General features: G+C 44.6%; 1 protein-coding gene across 1 annotated transcript in view; it reads right to left on the reverse strand.

The window, feature by feature from the left end:
* Nucleotides 1–4,147: 4,147 nt before the first annotated feature.
* The window catches only part of ZNRF3 (zinc and ring finger 3), a 72,546-nt gene continuing 56,682 nt past the window's right edge, over nt 4,148–20,011 (reverse strand). The window contains exons 3-9 of the mRNA XM_052689460.1: nt 14,700–14,774; nt 13,026–13,157; nt 12,007–12,117; nt 11,157–11,324; nt 10,232–10,334; nt 8,072–9,817; nt 4,148–7,018 (exon numbers count right to left, since the gene is read on the reverse strand). Coding sequence (XP_052545420.1) covers nt 6,975–7,018; nt 8,072–9,817; nt 10,232–10,334; nt 11,157–11,324; nt 12,007–12,117; nt 13,026–13,157; nt 14,700–14,774 — 2,379 coding nt within the window. The 3' untranslated portion in view covers nt 4,148–6,974. The remainder of the gene's footprint in view (nt 7,019–8,071; nt 9,818–10,231; nt 10,335–11,156; nt 11,325–12,006; nt 12,118–13,025; nt 13,158–14,699; nt 14,775–20,011) is intronic.

Below are 20,011 nucleotides of genomic sequence, written 5' to 3' on the forward strand. Positions count from 1 at the left end.
AATGACTGCAGAACAGGAATTAGTTTGGACCATTACCTGAACGGCCTTTTGAGCTCTTAGCAGTTCCCTCAGTAGGTTGGACAGGCTGCAGATACAGCATGGGTCACAGCTTCACATGCTTTGACGACAAAACCATCACAAGGAACCACCTCTCACACACATTCCAGCCCCTGTCCTGGTGCCTTCCTCGCTGACCTATGCTGCTATGGTTGGCTCCATAGTGATGCAATACACTTACAATTACCATCTTTTTTTCTTCCTGAGGTTAGGGTAGAGTAGGATAGGATAGGATAGGATAGCACAGTGTGGGGTAGGATTGGATGGAATGATCAAATGGAATAATAGAACAGGAGAACAGCTCAGTTGGAAGGAACCTGCCAAAGATCATCAAGTCTTCATGGCAGACCAGTAGTTAGAGCATATTGTTGAGGGCATTGACCAAATGCTTCTTGAGCACTGACAGGCATGGGGCACCAGCTAGCATTGCCCTCCCCCAGATACTTTCAAGGACCTCAACATCATTTTTATTTTGAGACCAGAACCATATGCAGTATCCAAGGTGAGGCCACAGTACAGCTAAACAGCAGGAGAATCACCTCTTTTGACAGGCTAGCTGTGCTATGCTTACTGCACCCCAGAATCTGGTTTGCTCTCTTGGCTGCTACCATGGCTATGTGGAGAAGAAGCCATAGCACTAAGGGTGCACCAGGAATAGGAGCAGTGAGCACTTTGCTGGTAGCCCAGCACTGCATTTTGTGAAGCTGTCTCCTAACTGTGTGCAAGTTGTGGGTGCCTCATCCCTGGGAGCACGCTGGGATGGGATCCTGAGCAACCTGATGGGGTGGGGGGCAGCCAGCCCACGGCTGGGGGTTGGAGCTTGATGATCTCTAAGGTCCCCTCCAACCTCAGCCATTCTATGCAGCATGTTGGTTACAGAAGTCCACAGAATGCGTGGACCTCTGCTGGCCGCCAGCAGGAGAAGTGGCCTTCCCAATTCAAAATCTGCTTTTAAAAATAGTTTGTTGGCTAAATGATTTTGTATGTACTTTCGTCTTAATATTTTTTAAGTTGGAGAGAAAATAGAGACTATAATTTAAAAAAAAAAAAAAAAGTGTGATGTCATAGTAATATATTTATATATGTATCGGAAATTATTTAATACAGGATATTATGCTTGTATCTTGCTAACGTTTCATAGGAAGATGTTAGTTTACACTCTGAGAAAAATAAATTTTCAATACATTGTCATCATGGGAAAAAAAAACCCAGAATTTATTGGTACATAGGATAGAAGGGCACTAAGGAGAGTAACTCAGCCTCTCAGTTTGGTAGCAGTGATGAAACAATTGCTTCAGGTGCCCCTTCTTCCTTTGAATCTGGTGTCTAGCTTGTATTTTTATTTGGTTGTTCATCCAATCCTGCTAATTCATGTGCATATGCTCCTGGGAACATCCTAACATCCAACATCTTCATCTATTTATTCATTTAAACATTAACATCATCTCACTTGGGGCTTTATAATGCTGCTCATCCAGACAACCCAACAGCACTGCAGAACTATGGTTTCTGTAGTCCAGGATTCCCTGCAGAGGTATAAATGTGAGATTTTTACTGGAAAATGAAGCAGCATCCTAAATGCATCCAGGCCAACACACCAGCAGGCGCTGGATGCTGCTGGGTGAGCGTGACAAGCTGTTCCAGTGTCACCTTCTGCTCACTGAGCCTTCTCAGCCATTGCAAAAGACTGCTCAAGATTTTCTAGTGCACCATTTTACAGATGGAAGGGTCTACTGCAAAACCATGACTCTCAACAAATACCCAATCCGACCAGCCCAGCTAGTTCTTAATAGCTTACAGAAACCTATTTCCCAACCCTCTGATGACATACACTTTAATGAGAGTTTCACCTGAATATCATCCTAGACATTTTTGAGTAAACTTATCATTCTAACTGGGATGAGAAGTGGAGCCCTATTCCCACAGCACCGCCCCCAGAACATGCGGGTAATGCAGCTCTCAGCTTTACCGAGTGCTTGTGTTTTTCAGGATGAAATTTTGCATTCCAAAATTCAGTCTGAAAGACAATTTACTGTAAATCCAGGGGATATCCCATGAAATAAATCAGACTGACAAGAAAAGAACAAATCCTGCTTGAGATGACTCACCGCTGAAGTATGTGCTGCGTCTCTATGTGGTCATCCCGCATTCGGCAAATGGCTGCAAGTAACAATTATAAAAAATTAAATGCAGTAAATTGCAGCGGGAGGAGAGCAGTTTGTGCTGCTCAAGTGTAGAAGAGCACTGCGTGGCAGGGGGAGAAGCCCAAGAAAACTCGTTTTCTTTTAGAAACACCACTGTCACACAGGCACCGGTCTCTTCTTGCACAAGAGGGGATTACTGTGCTCTCCTTTCTTGCCATCCAGTCTATGAGACTCCTTTTAAACTTGTTTATTCTGGAAACGTTTGCCGTATTTTTTTATTTTTTCTTCATTCCCGTGAGAGAAATGCATTCTTTACTCTGAATGAGGTCCTTTCACATCAAGCAAGTCACAGAAGCGCAGGGCTTCCCTTTCCCATCAAAGATCTGGTTTCGGGTCTATTGTATCCCAGACAAAGAGCTGGGCAGGCTGGCTCCAGCTGTAAGAACACAGCCACCTCCAAAAGACACCTTCACCACACCGGGAGCCCACCGGAACTGAGCACTGCATCCCGCACAAACCGCTGTGCAAAACATCAACGACCAACACTGTCGACTATCTGCCTTAGAGTTCAGCAGAAACACTCCAAATTGCTACTGCCAAAATGAGACCGTGCTCCAACAGCCAGCATTAGCACTGTGTACGATCTTATTAAGAAATAACGCTCATCTCCTGGGTGAACTCTGAGGTGACTGAATTACAATGCACTGGAACAGGCCTAGGTGAGAAGGGGAAGAACCCTAATCCAAAGAGTTACCAGGTGGAAACCTTGGTGAGATGGAAGCAACCAAAGGAGAATGGAATCTTTTTGTGTCACTGCACGAAGAACACAAAACATAGAGAGGCAAACTATTTCAGCAATAGCATATATGTGTGTTTCACACGTGTACATACATGCACAGAGATCGTTAACCACCAGTGATCGCATCCAAGCCATTTTCTTCAAAGTGTTAATGAATGTCTTTGATCATATTATGCCCTCTGTCGACACGATGAGAGCAGCACAACGCTGATTTTAACTGCAATGGAACCAGTGATTCCATGAGCCGGGGCATGGATTTGGGTTTAGCCTATCTGTTCAACATGACTTCTCCATTTGTTGCATCCATTTGCACCATGATGGCTCGGGCCTCAAAGCAGTCATAGTTCAGGACAATAGATTATTTTTATCTGAAATTAAAGCACAAATAAGTTCCCTTGCTTCAGGAAACATGCAGGTTCCAAATAGAAATGAGGACGCCTTCCAGCAGGTGTGTGCCAGCTGCCATGTGATTTGAGCCTGCAGAGACCTGTGTGACCCTCTCACACAGCCTTCTTTCTACACAGAAGTCCAAGAACTGCCCTGGTAGTTACAGACTGCCACCCTGCAGTGTCAAGCTTCATTGCATCTCCCTCCCCATTTCCCCCAGCAGAGCACTTAACCCCATCTTTTCCACAGCACGCTTTGGTGCGCTACGGCCTCAATCCTCCTCTCCTCCTTCTGCCTCCACACCTTTGCCCTCCCTTCCTTTGGAATTTTTAACATCTAACTTCCTCCTTCTTAACAGCAAGACCTGACAGCTGTGAGCAGGGACAGCAAACAGCAGGCAGCGAGGCTGCTGGAAACACAATTAGGAAGGAGCTAAAATCCAGCAGTGGCCTTACACTGAGCATAATGCCCAGTAAGATACTGATTTATTTTGTGTACTCCAGCGTGGCACTTACCTGAAAGTTGAATGGTCCTGGGATGGAATATTACAGCTTGTCTCCAAAGGGGAAGAAAAAAAATAAATCACAAAAGAAAACTTTGCATTTTTTAATCCCACTGTTGTATCTGTGTGTGTATGCATAGATGTGCCTACCTGCTATTTAGCAAAGGAAGCACTGCTGCTGAAAGCAGTTCACGTAGGACTGCACTTGGAGAAGCACAGCTGTGTCCTTTCCCTACAAATAAGGACGACTTCCACACATGTATGCAATAAAACTGTATTTTTGCGTGGTTTTGCCTTTTTTTTTTTTTAATACAGACATTTGTACACTTTCTTACAAAACTGCAGGTAACTACAACTTTTCTTAAATCATTTTTGGTCGGCAAGTACTGTAAAATCTTTGTGTGCAATTATCATGTATTTACAGGGCCTCGTGTTAGTGATTTTCAATGATTATTACAATAATGTCACACACTCTCAACATAAAACATGGCTTAAGATAAATATATTAGTAAATAAATATTCTGAGAACATATTTCCATAAATGAAATGTGCTGCTATACATATACAGAATATATACAGGATGCTTTCTAGCTTTTAAAACATTTAAAAAAATGGTAATGAAGGAGAAAGAGCCCTTTGACCATATTACAAATCTTTACAGCAAATTTTATACAAAACAATTTTAAGTGCTATAAGATCATTAAAAAAAAAAACAAAACAACAAACATTTTAAATAGTGCCTCATGAGCCAAACACAATGACAACTGTTCATGGAAGCAGTAGAAAGGTATTTTGTTATAAAACCACCTATCATGGCAGCTGGCCGACAACTGGACAGACATGAGGATGAACGACACGTTGACCATAAAGCCAAACACAGAAACCAAGCACAGGGCATCTCTGTAAGGCCTGCAGAACTGTGGGACTGGCAGAGATCCCCACAGCACGTGAAGGAGGCTGGCACAGGAACACCATGAGCCACAACATTCAAATACCTTTTGCAGAGCCATGCTTTGCCACGCGGCGCCGTGCAGCTATGGAGCACAGTGCATCTCAGTGGCCTCACAGTGCCTGGTGAAACACCAAGCAAGGTAATCCAGGTGGCATCCCATGACGTGTGCAATGCTTTTCGTTCGAGTGGAGGAAGGAGAAAGGTAAGACTTTTAAAAAAAAGCCTCGTAAAGTTGCTTCTCCTAACACATGCCACTTACTGCAGTCATTCAGAGAATGAATACGTTTTCAATAAACTTTATACACAGGAAATATGTTTACTTTTTTGTTTCAGTTTTCTGCCCAAGTATTGGCTTGTGTCAATTCTCTGAACAGCTGGATCGGGGCGTTTGTTCACTTAGAGAGATCTAATGGGAACTGCTTCCGACAGAATTGTTTTTTCCTAATTTATCGAGTACAGAAAGGAAAAGTAAATGAACCAACCTGATTTGTTTCTTTCTTGGTTGTTTGCATTTTATAAAGTATTTCCTTCGGGACTATACAGAAAAGAAGTTACCTTTTCTGGTACTCACAATCAGCCCAGTGCTGTCAAGGACGTTACGGTTGCAAACATAAGGTGAAGCATGCAACTCCTTTTCACGACTTTTAAATACCTTCGAAGCCTACTGAACTTCAGACCAATCTTTGCAGCAGGCTGGCAGTGTGGGCATTAACAAAGTAGTTTCCCTTTAGGAGAGTTCCTGCTGTGAATATAGCAGACAGGATGACACTGTGTCCTCAGGCACATGCAGCATGACAGGCAATTAAACCATGCTATGGTAGCCTCTTACTCAGAAGCCGCTGTTTCCACAGGAAACAATTGCTATCAGAAGTGACGACAGACGTTATCCCATGATAACCAATGTCCCCACTAGTACAAGAACAAGAACAAAAGTATGTGCCCAGGCTAATGGAGTACAGAGAACGCTCTGTACACAAGACGAAAATGAAGCACAACTGGCTGGGCCCAAGAAACCTTTAAAACAGATCGATCTATGGAAGCTTACATCATCCACAGCAACCAAGGAAACCGTGACTAAAACCAAGTCCTCATTTCCCTGCGTGTGCAATGGGTGACAAGCACTGCTTCCCCTTAGGCATGCTTGCAGGCTATAAGGGAACAAGACAGATTCTGACCTATTTCCAACGTGAGCCAGGCAAGCGCAAGCCCCCTGCAAACCCTATTATCCTGCATATGCCAGCATTTCCCACAGCCACGAGGGGGGCTACAAGTGCCTGTAAAACTTCCTATGGAAGCCAAGATTGACTATCTACAAAGGTTTCACCCTTTCTAAACGCTTTCTTCTACCACCTGTTTGAGGGAAGGGTGTCGCTCCCCCCCCCCAACAATCTTCACCAGTCAGAAGATACAATGAGGTCCATGTTTTAGCAGGAAATGGGAATATGAACAACCCGAGCTAACAGGATCCCTATCCCCAGTCTGTTAAAACTAATCATGATGGCTGGAGACTCTCCCCAGCCAAATCATTGGAGCAGCATAAAAGGTGGGGAGGGGAGAGGAAGAAGGAGACAGTCTAATCCTTCACCTCTCTCAAAATCACGCATATAAGTTGCTGGCTACTAGGATTTGCTACTAGGATTAATTGATATCTGAACATCCATTCAGCAGCTGTATCCCTCTGGACTACTTTATTTCAAGGTGCTATCTGGTTTCTAAGGCAGGTGTAGCCCTGAGCTTATCAAAGGCTGGACTCCTTTAAGTAGGAGGTAACAGCGTCTACACATAGCCTGGCTTATTTAACACACCGTGTTACCTCTCAGCAAGAGCTGACACGGTCACTTCTAAAAAGAAAAATATAAATAACATTTTGTCATTAATATAGAAACAGCATTAGAGCTCAGAATGCTCCACACCATGTCCCACATGGGCTTTGCACACCAATGGAGGCCTGAAGGCTTCAGGCAAAAGGGAGAAAGAGGATAATCAAGCTGATGTGGACATAGAGGAAGTGGGGGAGGGACTTCTCCACATTACCACTTTTGTGTGTTTGTCAAAGCTTAACAAATTGAAGTCCGTGTGAATTTGGAGTCTGTGATAAGCTCCACTTCTCCACCTGGTGTCATCTGGACAAGTCTAGTCACCAGTCTGGCTTCTCTCCAAGGGATGAGATCCAGCACCTGAAAGACAAAGAGAAAATCTCTGGTTAAAACTGAAGAACACTGCATCTTGACTACTGTGTCCAGTTTGGGTCCCACCAGTACAAGAAACACTGTGGTTGACTGGAGCAAGTTCAGCACAGAGCCAAGTGCTCTGAGGGCTGGAGCACTTGCCCTGTGACAAGAGGGTGAGGAAGCAGGGCTTGTTTGCAGTTATGATGCTATGTCTGTCATCAAAATTGAACTGAGATCTTCTCAGTGACGCATGGAGGACAAGAGGTAACAGGCTTTCACTGAGACACTAACTGGATATATGACTGGATATAAAAAGAAACTTTTCTCTATGAGAACAGTTAGCCACTGGGACAGGGGCAGAGAGGTGCAGTCTATGTCTTTTGAAGGTTGTCATGGAGACTGTCGAGATCAGACTGGATAAACTGAGTCTAACCTGAGCAACTGAACAACGTGGTGTCATCTCAGAGCTGACTGCTTTGAGCAGGGAGTTGGACTGGATAATGCCTCAAGGACTCTTCCAGCCTAGGATGTTTCTGTTAATAAGTGTTAATGAGTTAATAAACTCATTTAGGCAAGGCAGATAAGAAAGAACTTCCTTTGTTCCATGAGTGGTTCTTTCTTCCCCTTGTGCAGGTCAGTGGCAAAGATTTTCTCATATATTTTCCTACAGCAGTTCCAAGTTTTCCACTCTTATTTTTCAGCTGCATCTTGTCAGTCCCCTCCTGGCACTCTGGCCTTGCCCACTCTGGTGTTATCCATTCAAACATATCAAAGCTCCCAGACCAGCACGACGTCCCTGGTTTGGGGACCTGGTACTAGCAGTCCCCAAAAAGTATGAGAACGAAAGCTCCTAACTACCATCTTCTATTGCTCTAGCTAAGGCCAAATGAGCATAGGTAACAAAATAACACTGCTGGGGGAAGGATTAACTGATAACCAGCTCTCATGCAAAACACTGCAGTAACCACTAAGGCTGCACATACCTGGGAAACTGGGATCTCGCATTTCATATGCTACAGTTAAAAGGTAGGGAATAACCAAAAGAAGCAAACTGATTACCTGTGACTTGCGTGGTCGCTGTCAACTTCTGGGAGTGCGGAGTGGAACTAGGAAAGAGCATTCTGGTTTCCTCTTCCTGAGAGCAGTTTTGACGTAGGAAAGATGTTGCCTCATAGCACACCTCCCTCTCATCCTGTACCTCTCCTATACCTTGGCAGTGCAGGTAAGCATCTAGCTCAGATGTTCCATCCCAGGAACTACAGCCACCTGTGTGGGTCCCTTGGCACTCTGTAGGTAGAATTAGCTCACAGTCTCTGTCTTCAGGAATGATGGGAATGCGTTGACCCAGATCATGTACACCCTTATAACAGCTTGGCAAGGTGTCATCAGGAAGCGTGTACTGCACATTCACTGCATAGTCTTCTGTATAGCAGCCACCGCCTCCACTGCCACTGTTGCTACTACAGGCTACCTGCTTCTCTTCATAGAAGCAGCAAGGCAACCCTTCGTATTTTACCCTATCTGTCCTATGCAAGTGGTCTGATTTAATACTGTACAAGCCCTGGGTGCTCCCTGACTGTGGTTCTAACCCTGGGCCACATGCCCCCCACAGCGGAGAACTGAGGAAGAGTGCACTACAGTCAGCTGTCCCATTTCTAGGCTCCAGGGCAGAGTGCTGGAGTTCAAAGCAGCACGCGCACGCTTGCTCCATAAGCGGCCCTGTTATCTCTGGATTCTTCCAGTTCATTTTAACATCCAAGGCAGCACCAGGAGTGGCCTCAGGTCCTCCCTCTGAGGTAGTGCCATTTGGATCCCTGTGCTCTAGTGAGGAATTACTGCTATAGTTCATATCCATGCTGCAATTAGACAGTTGGTCCCCTGAGGAAGAAGCTGGCACAGGCCGGCAGTCAGCACTCACCACACTGTGACTGTGAGCTGGAAGCTCATCCTGATGGGGGTCCTCCAAGAGAACAATTGCACCCTTGTTTGTACCACCAGCCTCACCCACTCGGCAAGGGCTTTTACTGCGGTAGATGTACGGGTCATAGTCACTGCTCAAAGAGCTGCGGAAGGTGGAGCAACTCCCATAAACACCTTGGTTGCTGACCTCGGTGCAGTCAACCATGGAATCGCTGGAGGAGCAGTGACACTGACCAGAACTGCTGCTGCTGCTGTCACTTCCAGGGCAGTCAGCTAAATATCCACTGCACACTGAACGATGACCGTGATAGCAGCTAAAGCTGGAGGTACTGCCACTCTCCAAGCGAGATGAGGGCACTACGTGTACCACAGGAGGGAAAAGCACACTGCTACCAGGCTGAAAGGCACGGGAAGGACCCTTTGAGGAAATGCCAGTTGAAGGCTGTCCATCTTGCTCAGGGTAACTAAGGCCTTGGAAGTAGTAGTGCTGATACATGGTCTCGTACTGGGAAAAGCACGCTGCTTTAGAAAAGTTTCGTCCTCCAAACTTGGGTCGTCGGAAGTTGTGAGCTGGAGAATAAGCCCTATGTTCCAGGCTGCAGTGGTGTGTGTTTAAAGCATGGTCCAAATGAATAGGCTGATAACTTCGGATATAGGCTGCAGATTGGGCTTGGTAGAGGCTCTGTTCACCGTGTCGCTCAACTGTAAGTACTGTGATGGGATTTCCATGAGGGTCCATGCTTGTCCGTGTAGGATACGCTGTTATCTGGTTCGCTCTGTGCACTCGGCCTGGGTAATGGACAGGCAGAATCACCCTCTGCTGCCGGCTGCGTGCTGAGTTGATGGATTCCAGACAGACTGGGCCTGTGTTTCCCTTCTTCTGTTCTGAAGGAGAGAAATAAGGAGTGAAGAAGTAGGAGTATAGTCGTGCAGGTTAAGAGCGAATCTGGCAGTCAATGCTGTTGTTTTTGCTTTGCACGTTACTTTACACAAACCAGTTAAAAAAAAAATTATTAAATAATTCTATTAAATGTAATTGTCCTCATTGTGTTCAAGGGCTGACCATTGCTGCTCTCTGCTGAGCACTGTGCCCAGAACAAGGGAAAAACAGAAATGTGGCTTGATATTCCAGAGTATGCAGTCATTTTTAAACAACTGCATTTCTAGGGTTGCACTACCATAAAACTATGGGCTTTACAGAGATTTATCTACAGGCATAGCTTCTGTTTCATACTGTGAAGCCTGAAGTGCAAAACACACGATGCAGCTGAGCATCCCCACCTCATTAGCAGGACATACCAATGATGTTATGGCGGCAGTGAGGACAGGTGTGATGCTGCAGTAACCAAGGATCCACACATTTCTTGTGAAATCGGTGAGTGCAGGGAATGACACGCAGCTCCTAAAGGAACACATGGAGGGACATAAAAAGTACTGATGCCTAATGAGTAAATCCTCACACTTTATTCCTAGCTCTTTTTTTTTAACATAGCCGAATTCCTGCTCTAGAAGCAGTAAGGAGGAAAAAAACCCCACTACATTCAGCCAAAAGCACAGTGGTTAGGGATAAACCCTCTGAAAAAGTGGTCTAATGTTAGAACTTCATTGTGAGTAACCAGCATTTCTAAGGGTGCTTTTTACTGTGTGTCCTGTGCCTTAATGCGTTGGGGGAACCCGTACTAAAGTATTAAAGTAATCCCCAAAATATGAAATGTACTTAAACAAAGATCAATGGAGTCCATTTAACAGTGCTTTCATCTTTATATGGAGGTTTAAAGCTTTGATTATTGATTGCTGCTGTCTTAACAGGCCTATTTTCTACTTCATTCTTTCATTGCTTTCTCTGGTAGAACTACGTCAGAGCAGGCAATCGCTGACATCAACACAGAAATGATAAACAGAAGGCTGAAACTGGCTCCTGAACCTTGTGGAGCTCCCTCCCTTCTCTGGTCTCCCATCAGTGCAGCCTGAGGGAGGGATCAACCTACAAAGTGAAACCTCCTCAGCTCTCACTTTGCAGCGTGGTGAAAAGCTCTTGAGACTTACATTGCTGACTGCACAGTGCAGCTGAGGCTGAGCTGGCTGCTCAATGCGATCTGTCCGGCAAATGGCACAACCTCAATACATGATGCATCCAACAGCTAGCTGTATGTCACAGGGCTCAAATAAATCAAGCTATAAGCTATATTCTCAGCCTATGTTGAAGAAACGTTCTATCCTTTACCTCTCCATCAATGTACTTCTCCAAGCAGATGGCACAGTCAGAGGTAGAGCTGCTACTGAGTGTATCCAGAGCACCGCAGCTACCTTCCCGGTGTCCCTTGCTTTTAGACTTAAACTTCCTGGTCTCCATTTTTTCCAGTGCTTGCACTGCAAGCCTGTTCATGGAATTCTAGAACATAAGAAGAAGAAAAAAAGGCAACACTGCTGCATAAGGGACTGTAGTGTAGTAGCAGAGAAAACACCACCACATCAAATTAATGTACCTTTCAAATCACAGCAGGCTCAAACTAACGCACCGTGCTTTGCATTCCTTATACATGCATACCCACGCACTGAACAGTTTACAAATTCAAACTGCAAGGTCCATTAGCTCCTATTTGCTTTCTCTTTCATGCCTGATAGGAAAAAATACCTCATCTAGAATTACCACATTTTATACCTCACAACCTTCTCCAACTAAGAATTAAAGGATATTACTCTACTGAAAAAGAGCTGTGATTTCTTCTAAATCATTACAATCTCTCCACAAGACATGAATGAACGTTTGGACTTCTTTTGGAGTACAATAGCATTACTGATACTCAACTTCTGAACAGAAATACTCTTCCTTCCCAAAGGCTAAATGGTTCGTTCAATACTCAATGTCTGAATTTAACTGAAGGGACATCAAAGGTCAGCGTAGATCTCCTTTAAAGACATTGCCACATCCATTCAAAGGCCTACACCCACGGATAAAAACCTTTCCCCAGAGATGGCTATTCTAAGTCAGCATCCTAAAGGCTGCAAGTTCTAGGGCGAAGTAAAAGAAACTAACTTTCAGCATTCAATAAATAAACCATTACTGCTCTTACCTGACTACGTCGTTGTTTCAGTTTGATCTTGACAAGAAGAATGAGGCAAACAAGAGACACAACCACAAAGAAGGCCAGGAAAATTCCCATATCAAAGTACTCAGTAGGTTGCTTAAAAATTAGAACAACATTATTATTTTTCCTATCTTTCTATCAGAGTCAAATCTACTGTTCCTTTCTCTTTTCTACTTTCTCAGTGGTCAGTGCCACATACCTACACAGAAAATGTTAAGTCAATGCACTCTGCTCATTGACAAGGATTCTATGGGACAAACCTGAGGTACATGCGTTACTGCAAGTGAATGAAATACACAGAGTGCCAATCAGGAGATGTCAGGTTCACAGCAGCTCTGGGCTAATTCTACATGAAAACAGAGGTTTTTTTTAAATTGAATTGTACTAGTACAAATTTTCCTTTCTTATTGGTTTGCTTGCATATCTAAGCAAGTAAAAATGAGTAATTACATCTTCAGCAAATGGTGCACTTCTCACTTTTCGTATCAGAAGTATTCCTTGAAAATACAGCAAAACCAAAATGGTAACTGGGTCATTGCTGACCTTTAGTTTTGTTCTTCTTATATGAGCTACATGTAATGGGTGCTAAAAAAATCTCTAGAATAACATTTTCTATTAAAATTACAAATATCAGATACAAAATAACTAACCCATGTTTAAAATACCACCCAAGAAATTAATTAACACAGGGCAGGCTATCTTACAAATCTGAACTGCTAGGTGCATACAGTAACTGTAGTATATAACTAAGAAAAAGGAAAGCCTCTATTATGTAAAATTGCTAGCCACTTATAAATTTTAAAGAACACATATATGGAAGACATCAGGTCCCACACTGTGGATTCTACACTTAAATCAAACATGGCCACTTGTCCACAGTAAAGTTTCTCAGTTGATTTAGGTCAGCAGAATTTCTCATCTGTTAAGTCTTTGCACTGCAGTTAGCAAGCACTGCACGCAGTAACAGCAGGGCAACGTTTAGATAAAGTTTCTTAAAGTCTCACCCGTGGGGGGCGATGCTGGATCCTTGCTCGTGCCACTTTCTGCTTGTTAACTATGTTCATTAGCTTGACAGCATCGGCACCCTTCACATACACCACTGGTCTCTTCAGAGGGTCTTCTAAGCCCTGGTTCAGCTAGAACAACAACAACAAATCTGCTCAGGAGGCACATTTCAGCACAAGTACTTCTCCTCTTCTGGAGAATGGAAAGAAGAGTAAATGAACGTGAAAGCAGAACCGATTCCAGCACCAATCGTTTTTCTCTACTACAAACCTAACTGTTCACTTAGGTCCTTTGGCTGAGAATCAAAATGCATGACACACAAATGTCCAGAACTGCATAGAAAGCAGTCAATCAAGTACCACTTGTGGTTGGTGTATGTGAAACTAGGTCTTGTCATTCATTTTCTGGTTGTGAGCGTTTGCATAAGCTGCTGCTCTGTCCTGTAATAAAGCCTACAATGCCAGCTGCTGCCCTAACCTCTTTCCATTTTATTTGTTCATGCAAATAGTCAATAATCAACTAATTTTCCAATCACTGTAGCTAGCTGCACCCAGTTAATTAGCAACAGTCAAGGACGGAGAGCTGTTGGTAGATGAAAGACACAGAGGCAGCAACTCAGCTTTGCATGTTTAGAGATGGACGGATGGCTGAGAGCAATTGGAAGTTGCAATACAGAGAAAAGACTGGAAACAAGATAGATAACACCCTTGTGAGATAATTTTTGAAAAAATACTGAGAATGTTTGCAAAATTAAGGCTGTAGCCTTGATGCACGTGCAGACCACAGCTCCCAAAGTACCTACTGCAGAGTCCATACTCCTCACACCAACAGATGCTAATTTCACAATTAAAGCCAGCTTTTTAAATGTAAACACAGAGAGTCTCTCTTTCCCCAGGAAATTCAGGCTGCACTTGAAAATATTCCGCTTCACTTCTTTCTGCTGTAGCTTTCTTAAGACAGAAGAAAACTAAACCAAATGTAGACTATTTTCATGCTTGTTAAGCTCATTTTCTCTACTCAGTTAACTCGAAATTGCCTGGCAGGATCTTCTCAAAGCTTCTCACAGAAATATTACCTCACCCATCTAAAAGGAGAAGATGGAACTTACACAGTGACCCCTGGGGAAAAAGAAAAAAAAAAGAAAAAGAAAAATGCTGCTGGTCCACACAGATATTTCTGCTGGTCCACACAATACTTAGGCCAAAATTCAAAGCTGCAAATAAGAAAAAAATAGTTACACTTTTTTTGTGTGTGTAGGAATTCGTTTGAAGTTTGAAGCCCATTTTACAATCTCAAAAATAACAGCTCCTCAACAATGCTGTTGATCAAAGCTGGGCACGGCCAAACCCCCTGTATGCAGTGCTGGGCAGAAACCTCATCGCCTCGAGGCCACTCGTATTTGCCCCATCCTTTCTCAAAAATGCAGTACCAGTATTGGATTCGAGATTCTAGCAAAGGCTAGAAGAAAAATCTAACTCCCCACGCTCTTCTCCTTCTATCATTCTCAGCATCTCCATTGCTTCTTGCCTGCCAGAAGATAAGCAGGAGCTGGCCAGAATCTGCGTGTCTTAACGTTGCTGTGCTCAGAGCCCTGCCTACCCTGTGCTGCTGCCTCCGCAGTTCTAAAGGAGTCCAACAGAGGGTGTAATAAAATCAAGCTCCCTCCCTCATACCTGATCAATGGCATCTGGGTTTTCAGAAACATCAAAGATGACCGCTGTGGCTCCTCGCTGCACTGCTCTTTTTGCCTGCAATAGGAAAGACAGCATCCTCAGGCTTATCCCAAAAGATCACAGTCACTACCGAAATTACTCTCTTTCTTCATTTCAGGACAGCAAACTTCACACTGCTAGATTCTGTGTAGTTAAAATAAATGACAGAGTCATTGCAAACACAAAGTCATGGAACCAACATGGAACGCGGTTAAACTTCACTGTAGCTTCTGCAATCTCTGCCTTTTCCCACTGAAACTCCTTCTTCAACAAGGTTTAAAATAAGTTCACATGTCATTAAGACCCTTCAAAGATTTTAAATGTAATATTTTCATTTTTCCCCCTCCCATATTACTTGAAAGCATTATCAAAAAGCATACCATGATTTGGGGTGAGATGCGAGTTCACTAGAGTAGAAAAATAAAGGCAGACCAGGTTCTTTATGATCTGTGTCTTGGCTATAACAAGCTCTTGGTATCAACTTGTGTACAAAGTGCCTGCAGAGAACACTGCTCTTTCTGGCCACTGGAGGTCAGAACTGTTGCACATAATGCTTCAGCATCAGAGCTGTTTAAATGCGAAGCTTTTAACTAATAGCATCCAAAGCTGGAGTTACCAACAGTGGGGGGGAAATAAATAAATAATTAGAACATATTAAAATTCCTTGGGATAGATAAAAGAGTACTTTAACCATCTAGGCTAAGACAGCGTTATTTGTTTCTGCCACTGTGCCTCTCCACATTTCACTCAAGAGATGCTCAGCAGCTCCACAGAGCAATCATTGCCAGAAGCTTCTCAAATCTGCTTCTACCTTTGATGGATGCAGACAGCAAAGCATTATTTCCTCCACCATCACAGACTAAACAAGAGGACACCGACTCTGCAGAGAGACTGGCAAAACCTGAACCTGAGATATAAAGGAAGCACCCAAAAGTTGTGGATTATGAAACATCACACAGTGCTTTAGCACAGAATGAGGGGACCTTAAAGATGACCCAGCCCCAACCCCCTACCATGGGCTGGTTGCCCCCACCAGCTCAGGCTGCCCGGAGCCCCATCCAACCTAGTGTTCAGTGCCTCCAGGGATGGGGCACCCACAGCTCTGGGCTGCAGTGCCAGGGTCCCATCACCCGCTGAGTACAGAATTTCTTCCTAACATTAAATCTCATCCTTCCCTCTTTTAGTTTAAAGCCATTCCCCCATGTCCTGTGACTATCAGACGCCTGCTGGCCAGAACAAAACTGTGAATTTGAACATCTTCAGGTAGTTCTCTTTTTTTCTATTCTTCTATTTCATTTTTATTTTAAAACCAACAAAGTCCATCAGACAGCACATGAAGGAAACCAACACCCAGACGGAGTCTCTTTCTCAGAGCAGCAGGTATTTGTCCTCTTTGAAGTCAGCACACCTGGCTAATCACTAGTAGCTGTTGGGGAGGAAAAGTTAAAAGGAATTTAGTACACATTCTCCACTGAGGAGATGTGGCCCTGAGGTGAAAACTCATCCCTGTTTCCCTAAGGGAGGCATCTTTTACAAACATGCAGCATATGTAGAACTGTTCAGGGTATTTAGGCTGTTCTTTCAGAATGGTCAGCCAACAAGCGAGGCACTTTGATCTCTGGAAATATTCTTAAAAAGGATTTAGAGGTCGGTTCAGAAAAATTCTTCATTTGCAAACACATCAAATGAGCAGTACATGGCACAGCAACTCATTAAGTTCCCGTGAATGAGATGCAATCCGTATGTTTTACTCTCTACTGCAAAATCAGCACTCGCAGGCTGTCCAAAGTAGTTGTGGGTGCCCCATCCCAGGAGATGGCCAAGGCCACAGATGGGTCCTGGGCAGCCTGAGCTGGGGGGGTGGGCACTCAGCCCCATAGGATGGAGCTGGGTGATCTTTAAGGTCCCCTCCAACCTCAGCCATCCTACATTAGAAATTAAAAATACCAACTGGGTTCAAAATTTGTGCTGGAGACGGTAACATTCTTTGCCATGTCTCAATAGTAAGCAGTAGAAGACAACTGGAAGGAATCCCAAGTAATACAGTTGGAAACATTTTCTATAAGGCTGCTCAACAGTAGTATTGTACCTATCAGGAGGGTTTCCCTTATCATTCTACCTGAATTTTTATCCCTCCCAACACTTACACACAGCAAATTTTATTTAATCCCACTAATACTTGTGTGTCAAGCCAATACATTGAAAATTAATCATGATATGTCACAGGATTGTTTTGATTCTTCGGTACCATGGAAGATCGAGTCAGAAGGGATCTTTAAAGGCCATCTGTTCCCTCTCCCCTGCAGTGAAGAGGAACACACAGAGCTCCATCAGGTGCTCAGAGCCTTGTCCCCTGAGCTTAGGTGTCTCCCAGATGCATGAGTGATGGGGTATCCACTACATCTCTGGGCAATCTGTACCAGATGGTTCAGAAGGTGGACGATGGGGCAGCAATGACATTCCTGCTGTAAGGTTCACGACCACCTGAGGAAACTGAACATCCATAAGTCTGTGAGTCCCAAAGAGATGCATCCCAGACTTCTGAGGTTACTGGCTCACACAGTCACCAAGTCGTTCCCAATGATATTTGGAGTCACGGCAATCCCCGGTGACTGCAAAAAGGCCGTGTCACATTCATTTTTAGGAAGGGGAGAAAGGACAACCCAGGGAACTCCCAACCCGTCAGCCTCATCTCTGTGCCAGGAAAGATCACAGCACAGATCTTCCTGGAAGCTACGCTAAGGCACACGAGAGGGGACAACCAGCACGGCTCCACCAAGGCAGGTCTCCGCAGCGAGACCAGTTCCACAGTGCACAGATCTCAGGGGTCCCCACCCCTCCCATGCGCCTCGTCCACCCCATCCCAGGAAGCAGCGCACAGCAGCGCCCGCTCCAGCGCTCTGCGGCTCCAGCTCCGCCGCTTGGCGGCAGCCCGGCCTGACCTTCCAGGTTTCGCTGGCAAGAGATCAGAGAGCAGCCACAAACACACCACACAGCCTGCCGCTCCTCGCCGCTCCCCCTTCCTCCTCCTCCTCCTCCTCCTCCCCTAAAACTCGTTTTTAAAACCGCAGCGCTCTGTTGAGAAGCAAACGAGTGTGAGCAGGCTGAGGCCTGAGCACAGCCGCTTCTCTCATCTCATGTTCTCCTTCCTATAGGTTGGAGGGGGGCAAACTGGGGGCCCACCGTGCACCCACAGCTCCAAAAATCTCAGGGCTAGGCTGCAGGGACACCCTTCCATCCTCCGATCCCCAAACCCGTTGGGTAATTAAAGCCAAAACATCTTTGAAAACATCCTATCTGCTCCCTAGCAATCAGGGCAGCTCAAAATAATGCAGCCAATACAAGTCCCAATTAAAATGATCCCGGTCTATAATAGGCATGTGACTTTTGCATATTAGGCTATTCAACCCTTTAAAGACTGCTCCCTAAACACATTTTTCTGAGCGAAGCAGCCAAAAGCTAGATCACAAAGAGGCACACCAACTGGGAGAGAGGAACAGAAGTCATACTGCCGTCTGCTTTACCTTCACAACTCCAAGGTCAAACGTGTATTTCCCCAATTCAATTTCCGTGCAATTAGCAGAAAGCAGTAAAGAAGCCAGGAATAGAAGTTTCTGAGATTACTTCCCTTCAATGGTTTAAAATAAATGACATTTTACTGCATCGCAGTGTTCTTCCTCTTTTGTAAGGAGCAATAAAAATAATAATAATAAAAAAAGCAGTGATATACTTTCAGTAATTTAAACAGTTACTCTTTGTTCATAATGACAGTCACCTTCCAGTTCTTCTTCACATTCCAAGTTCAAAAGCCTATGCTATAGAACGGCTCTGACCTGTTTGCTTGACAAGGCTACCGCATAGAATCATCACCACCTTAACTTTTACTCTTCCTGAAGAGTGCTCCCACATCCTCCTGGTGAGGCACTGCACAGGGTGCCCAGAGAGCTGGTGCTGCCCCATCCCTGCACACAGCCACGCTCAGGGCACGGCGCTGTGAGCACTGCTGGAGCTGTGGGTGTCCCTGTGCACTGCAGGCAGTGGGAGCAGATGGCATTCGAGGGACTCAAGCAATTCTATGGTCTGTGATCCTGACTGATGCTACATGGAAGTTGTTGTATCGTCCGTGCACATCAACAGCTAACTCTGACACGTGCAAATGTTAGGCCCAATAGTGCAAAAACCGCTCATTGAGAGCAGGAGCACTGGAGATGACAACAGTTTCCAGGAAGTTCTCTACTGGCAACTCCTAAATTACTTTGTCCTCAAGTACAAAGAATAATGAAACACTAAATAGACATTAACTGTAACAATAGGAAGGTGATTCCACTCTGGAAACAGAAATCAGGGTGTATAGCTGAATCTGCTCTCTGGATAAGGCACTCAATCCTTTGTTTCCTCTGTTTTTTGGTATTTAAGCATGTGCTTGTGTACAGAGCAGAATCAGCTAACTTTCCCATAACAAGCTTATTCTCCTATTCCATCTGGACCCCAGGAAACACAGTTAACAGAGGTTGCCTGGGAAGGTTAGTTACAGAGTCTCCGTCCCTAGAGAAAAGTTTCCTGAACACTCTTGGGCAATGGGTGTCCTTTCTTAAGCAGGGGGTGGACCAGATGGCATCCAGGGGTCCCTCCAACCTCAGCCATTCTGTAAGTAGCTCTCTTCTTTAACAACCTTCTTTCACTGTCTGAAAAGTATGAGGATGAAGCAGGTTCTTGGTGTGTCGCTTAAAGGGTGGCTCTCATCCAACATGAGCCATAATCCATTCCCAGCTTCGTGCAAACAAGCCAAAGAGAAAACAGAGCCACAAGCAGTGCTTTCAGTGGATGCAGATAACAGACTGGTCATGCAGAAGCATAATTAGAGGAGAGGAACAAATCTTTAAAGTTGAGTGAAGGGCAAAAGAACAGGAAGAGGTCCATGCAGAGCATGATAACATTGTGGTTACACAGGTGAAGGGAAACAACTGATGAGGCACGATACGTATGTTTAAAGTTTATCTAAGCAACACAGAGAACAAAGGTAGCAAAGGATGCGGGGAGAATTTCAGTCCATAACTGCTCTGAAAGGTTTGTAGCCATGTATTGCAACGATCACATCAGCAAATACTGTAAGCAGTACTCCAACACACAACCATCTATTGGTTCCAACCAGCTCCAACACACTGCCATGGGCAGACACCTCCCACCAGGTCAGGCTGCCCAAAGCCCCATCCACCCTGGCCTTGAATGAGACACCCACAGCTCCTTTGGGCAGCCTGTTCCAGAGTGTCATC

The sequence above is a fragment of the Tympanuchus pallidicinctus genome, unplaced genomic scaffold, assembly GCF_026119805.1.
Source record: "Tympanuchus pallidicinctus isolate F22 unplaced genomic scaffold, pur_lepc_1.0 scaffold25, whole genome shotgun sequence".
Taxonomy (NCBI): Eukaryota; Metazoa; Chordata; class Aves; order Galliformes; family Phasianidae; genus Tympanuchus; species Tympanuchus pallidicinctus.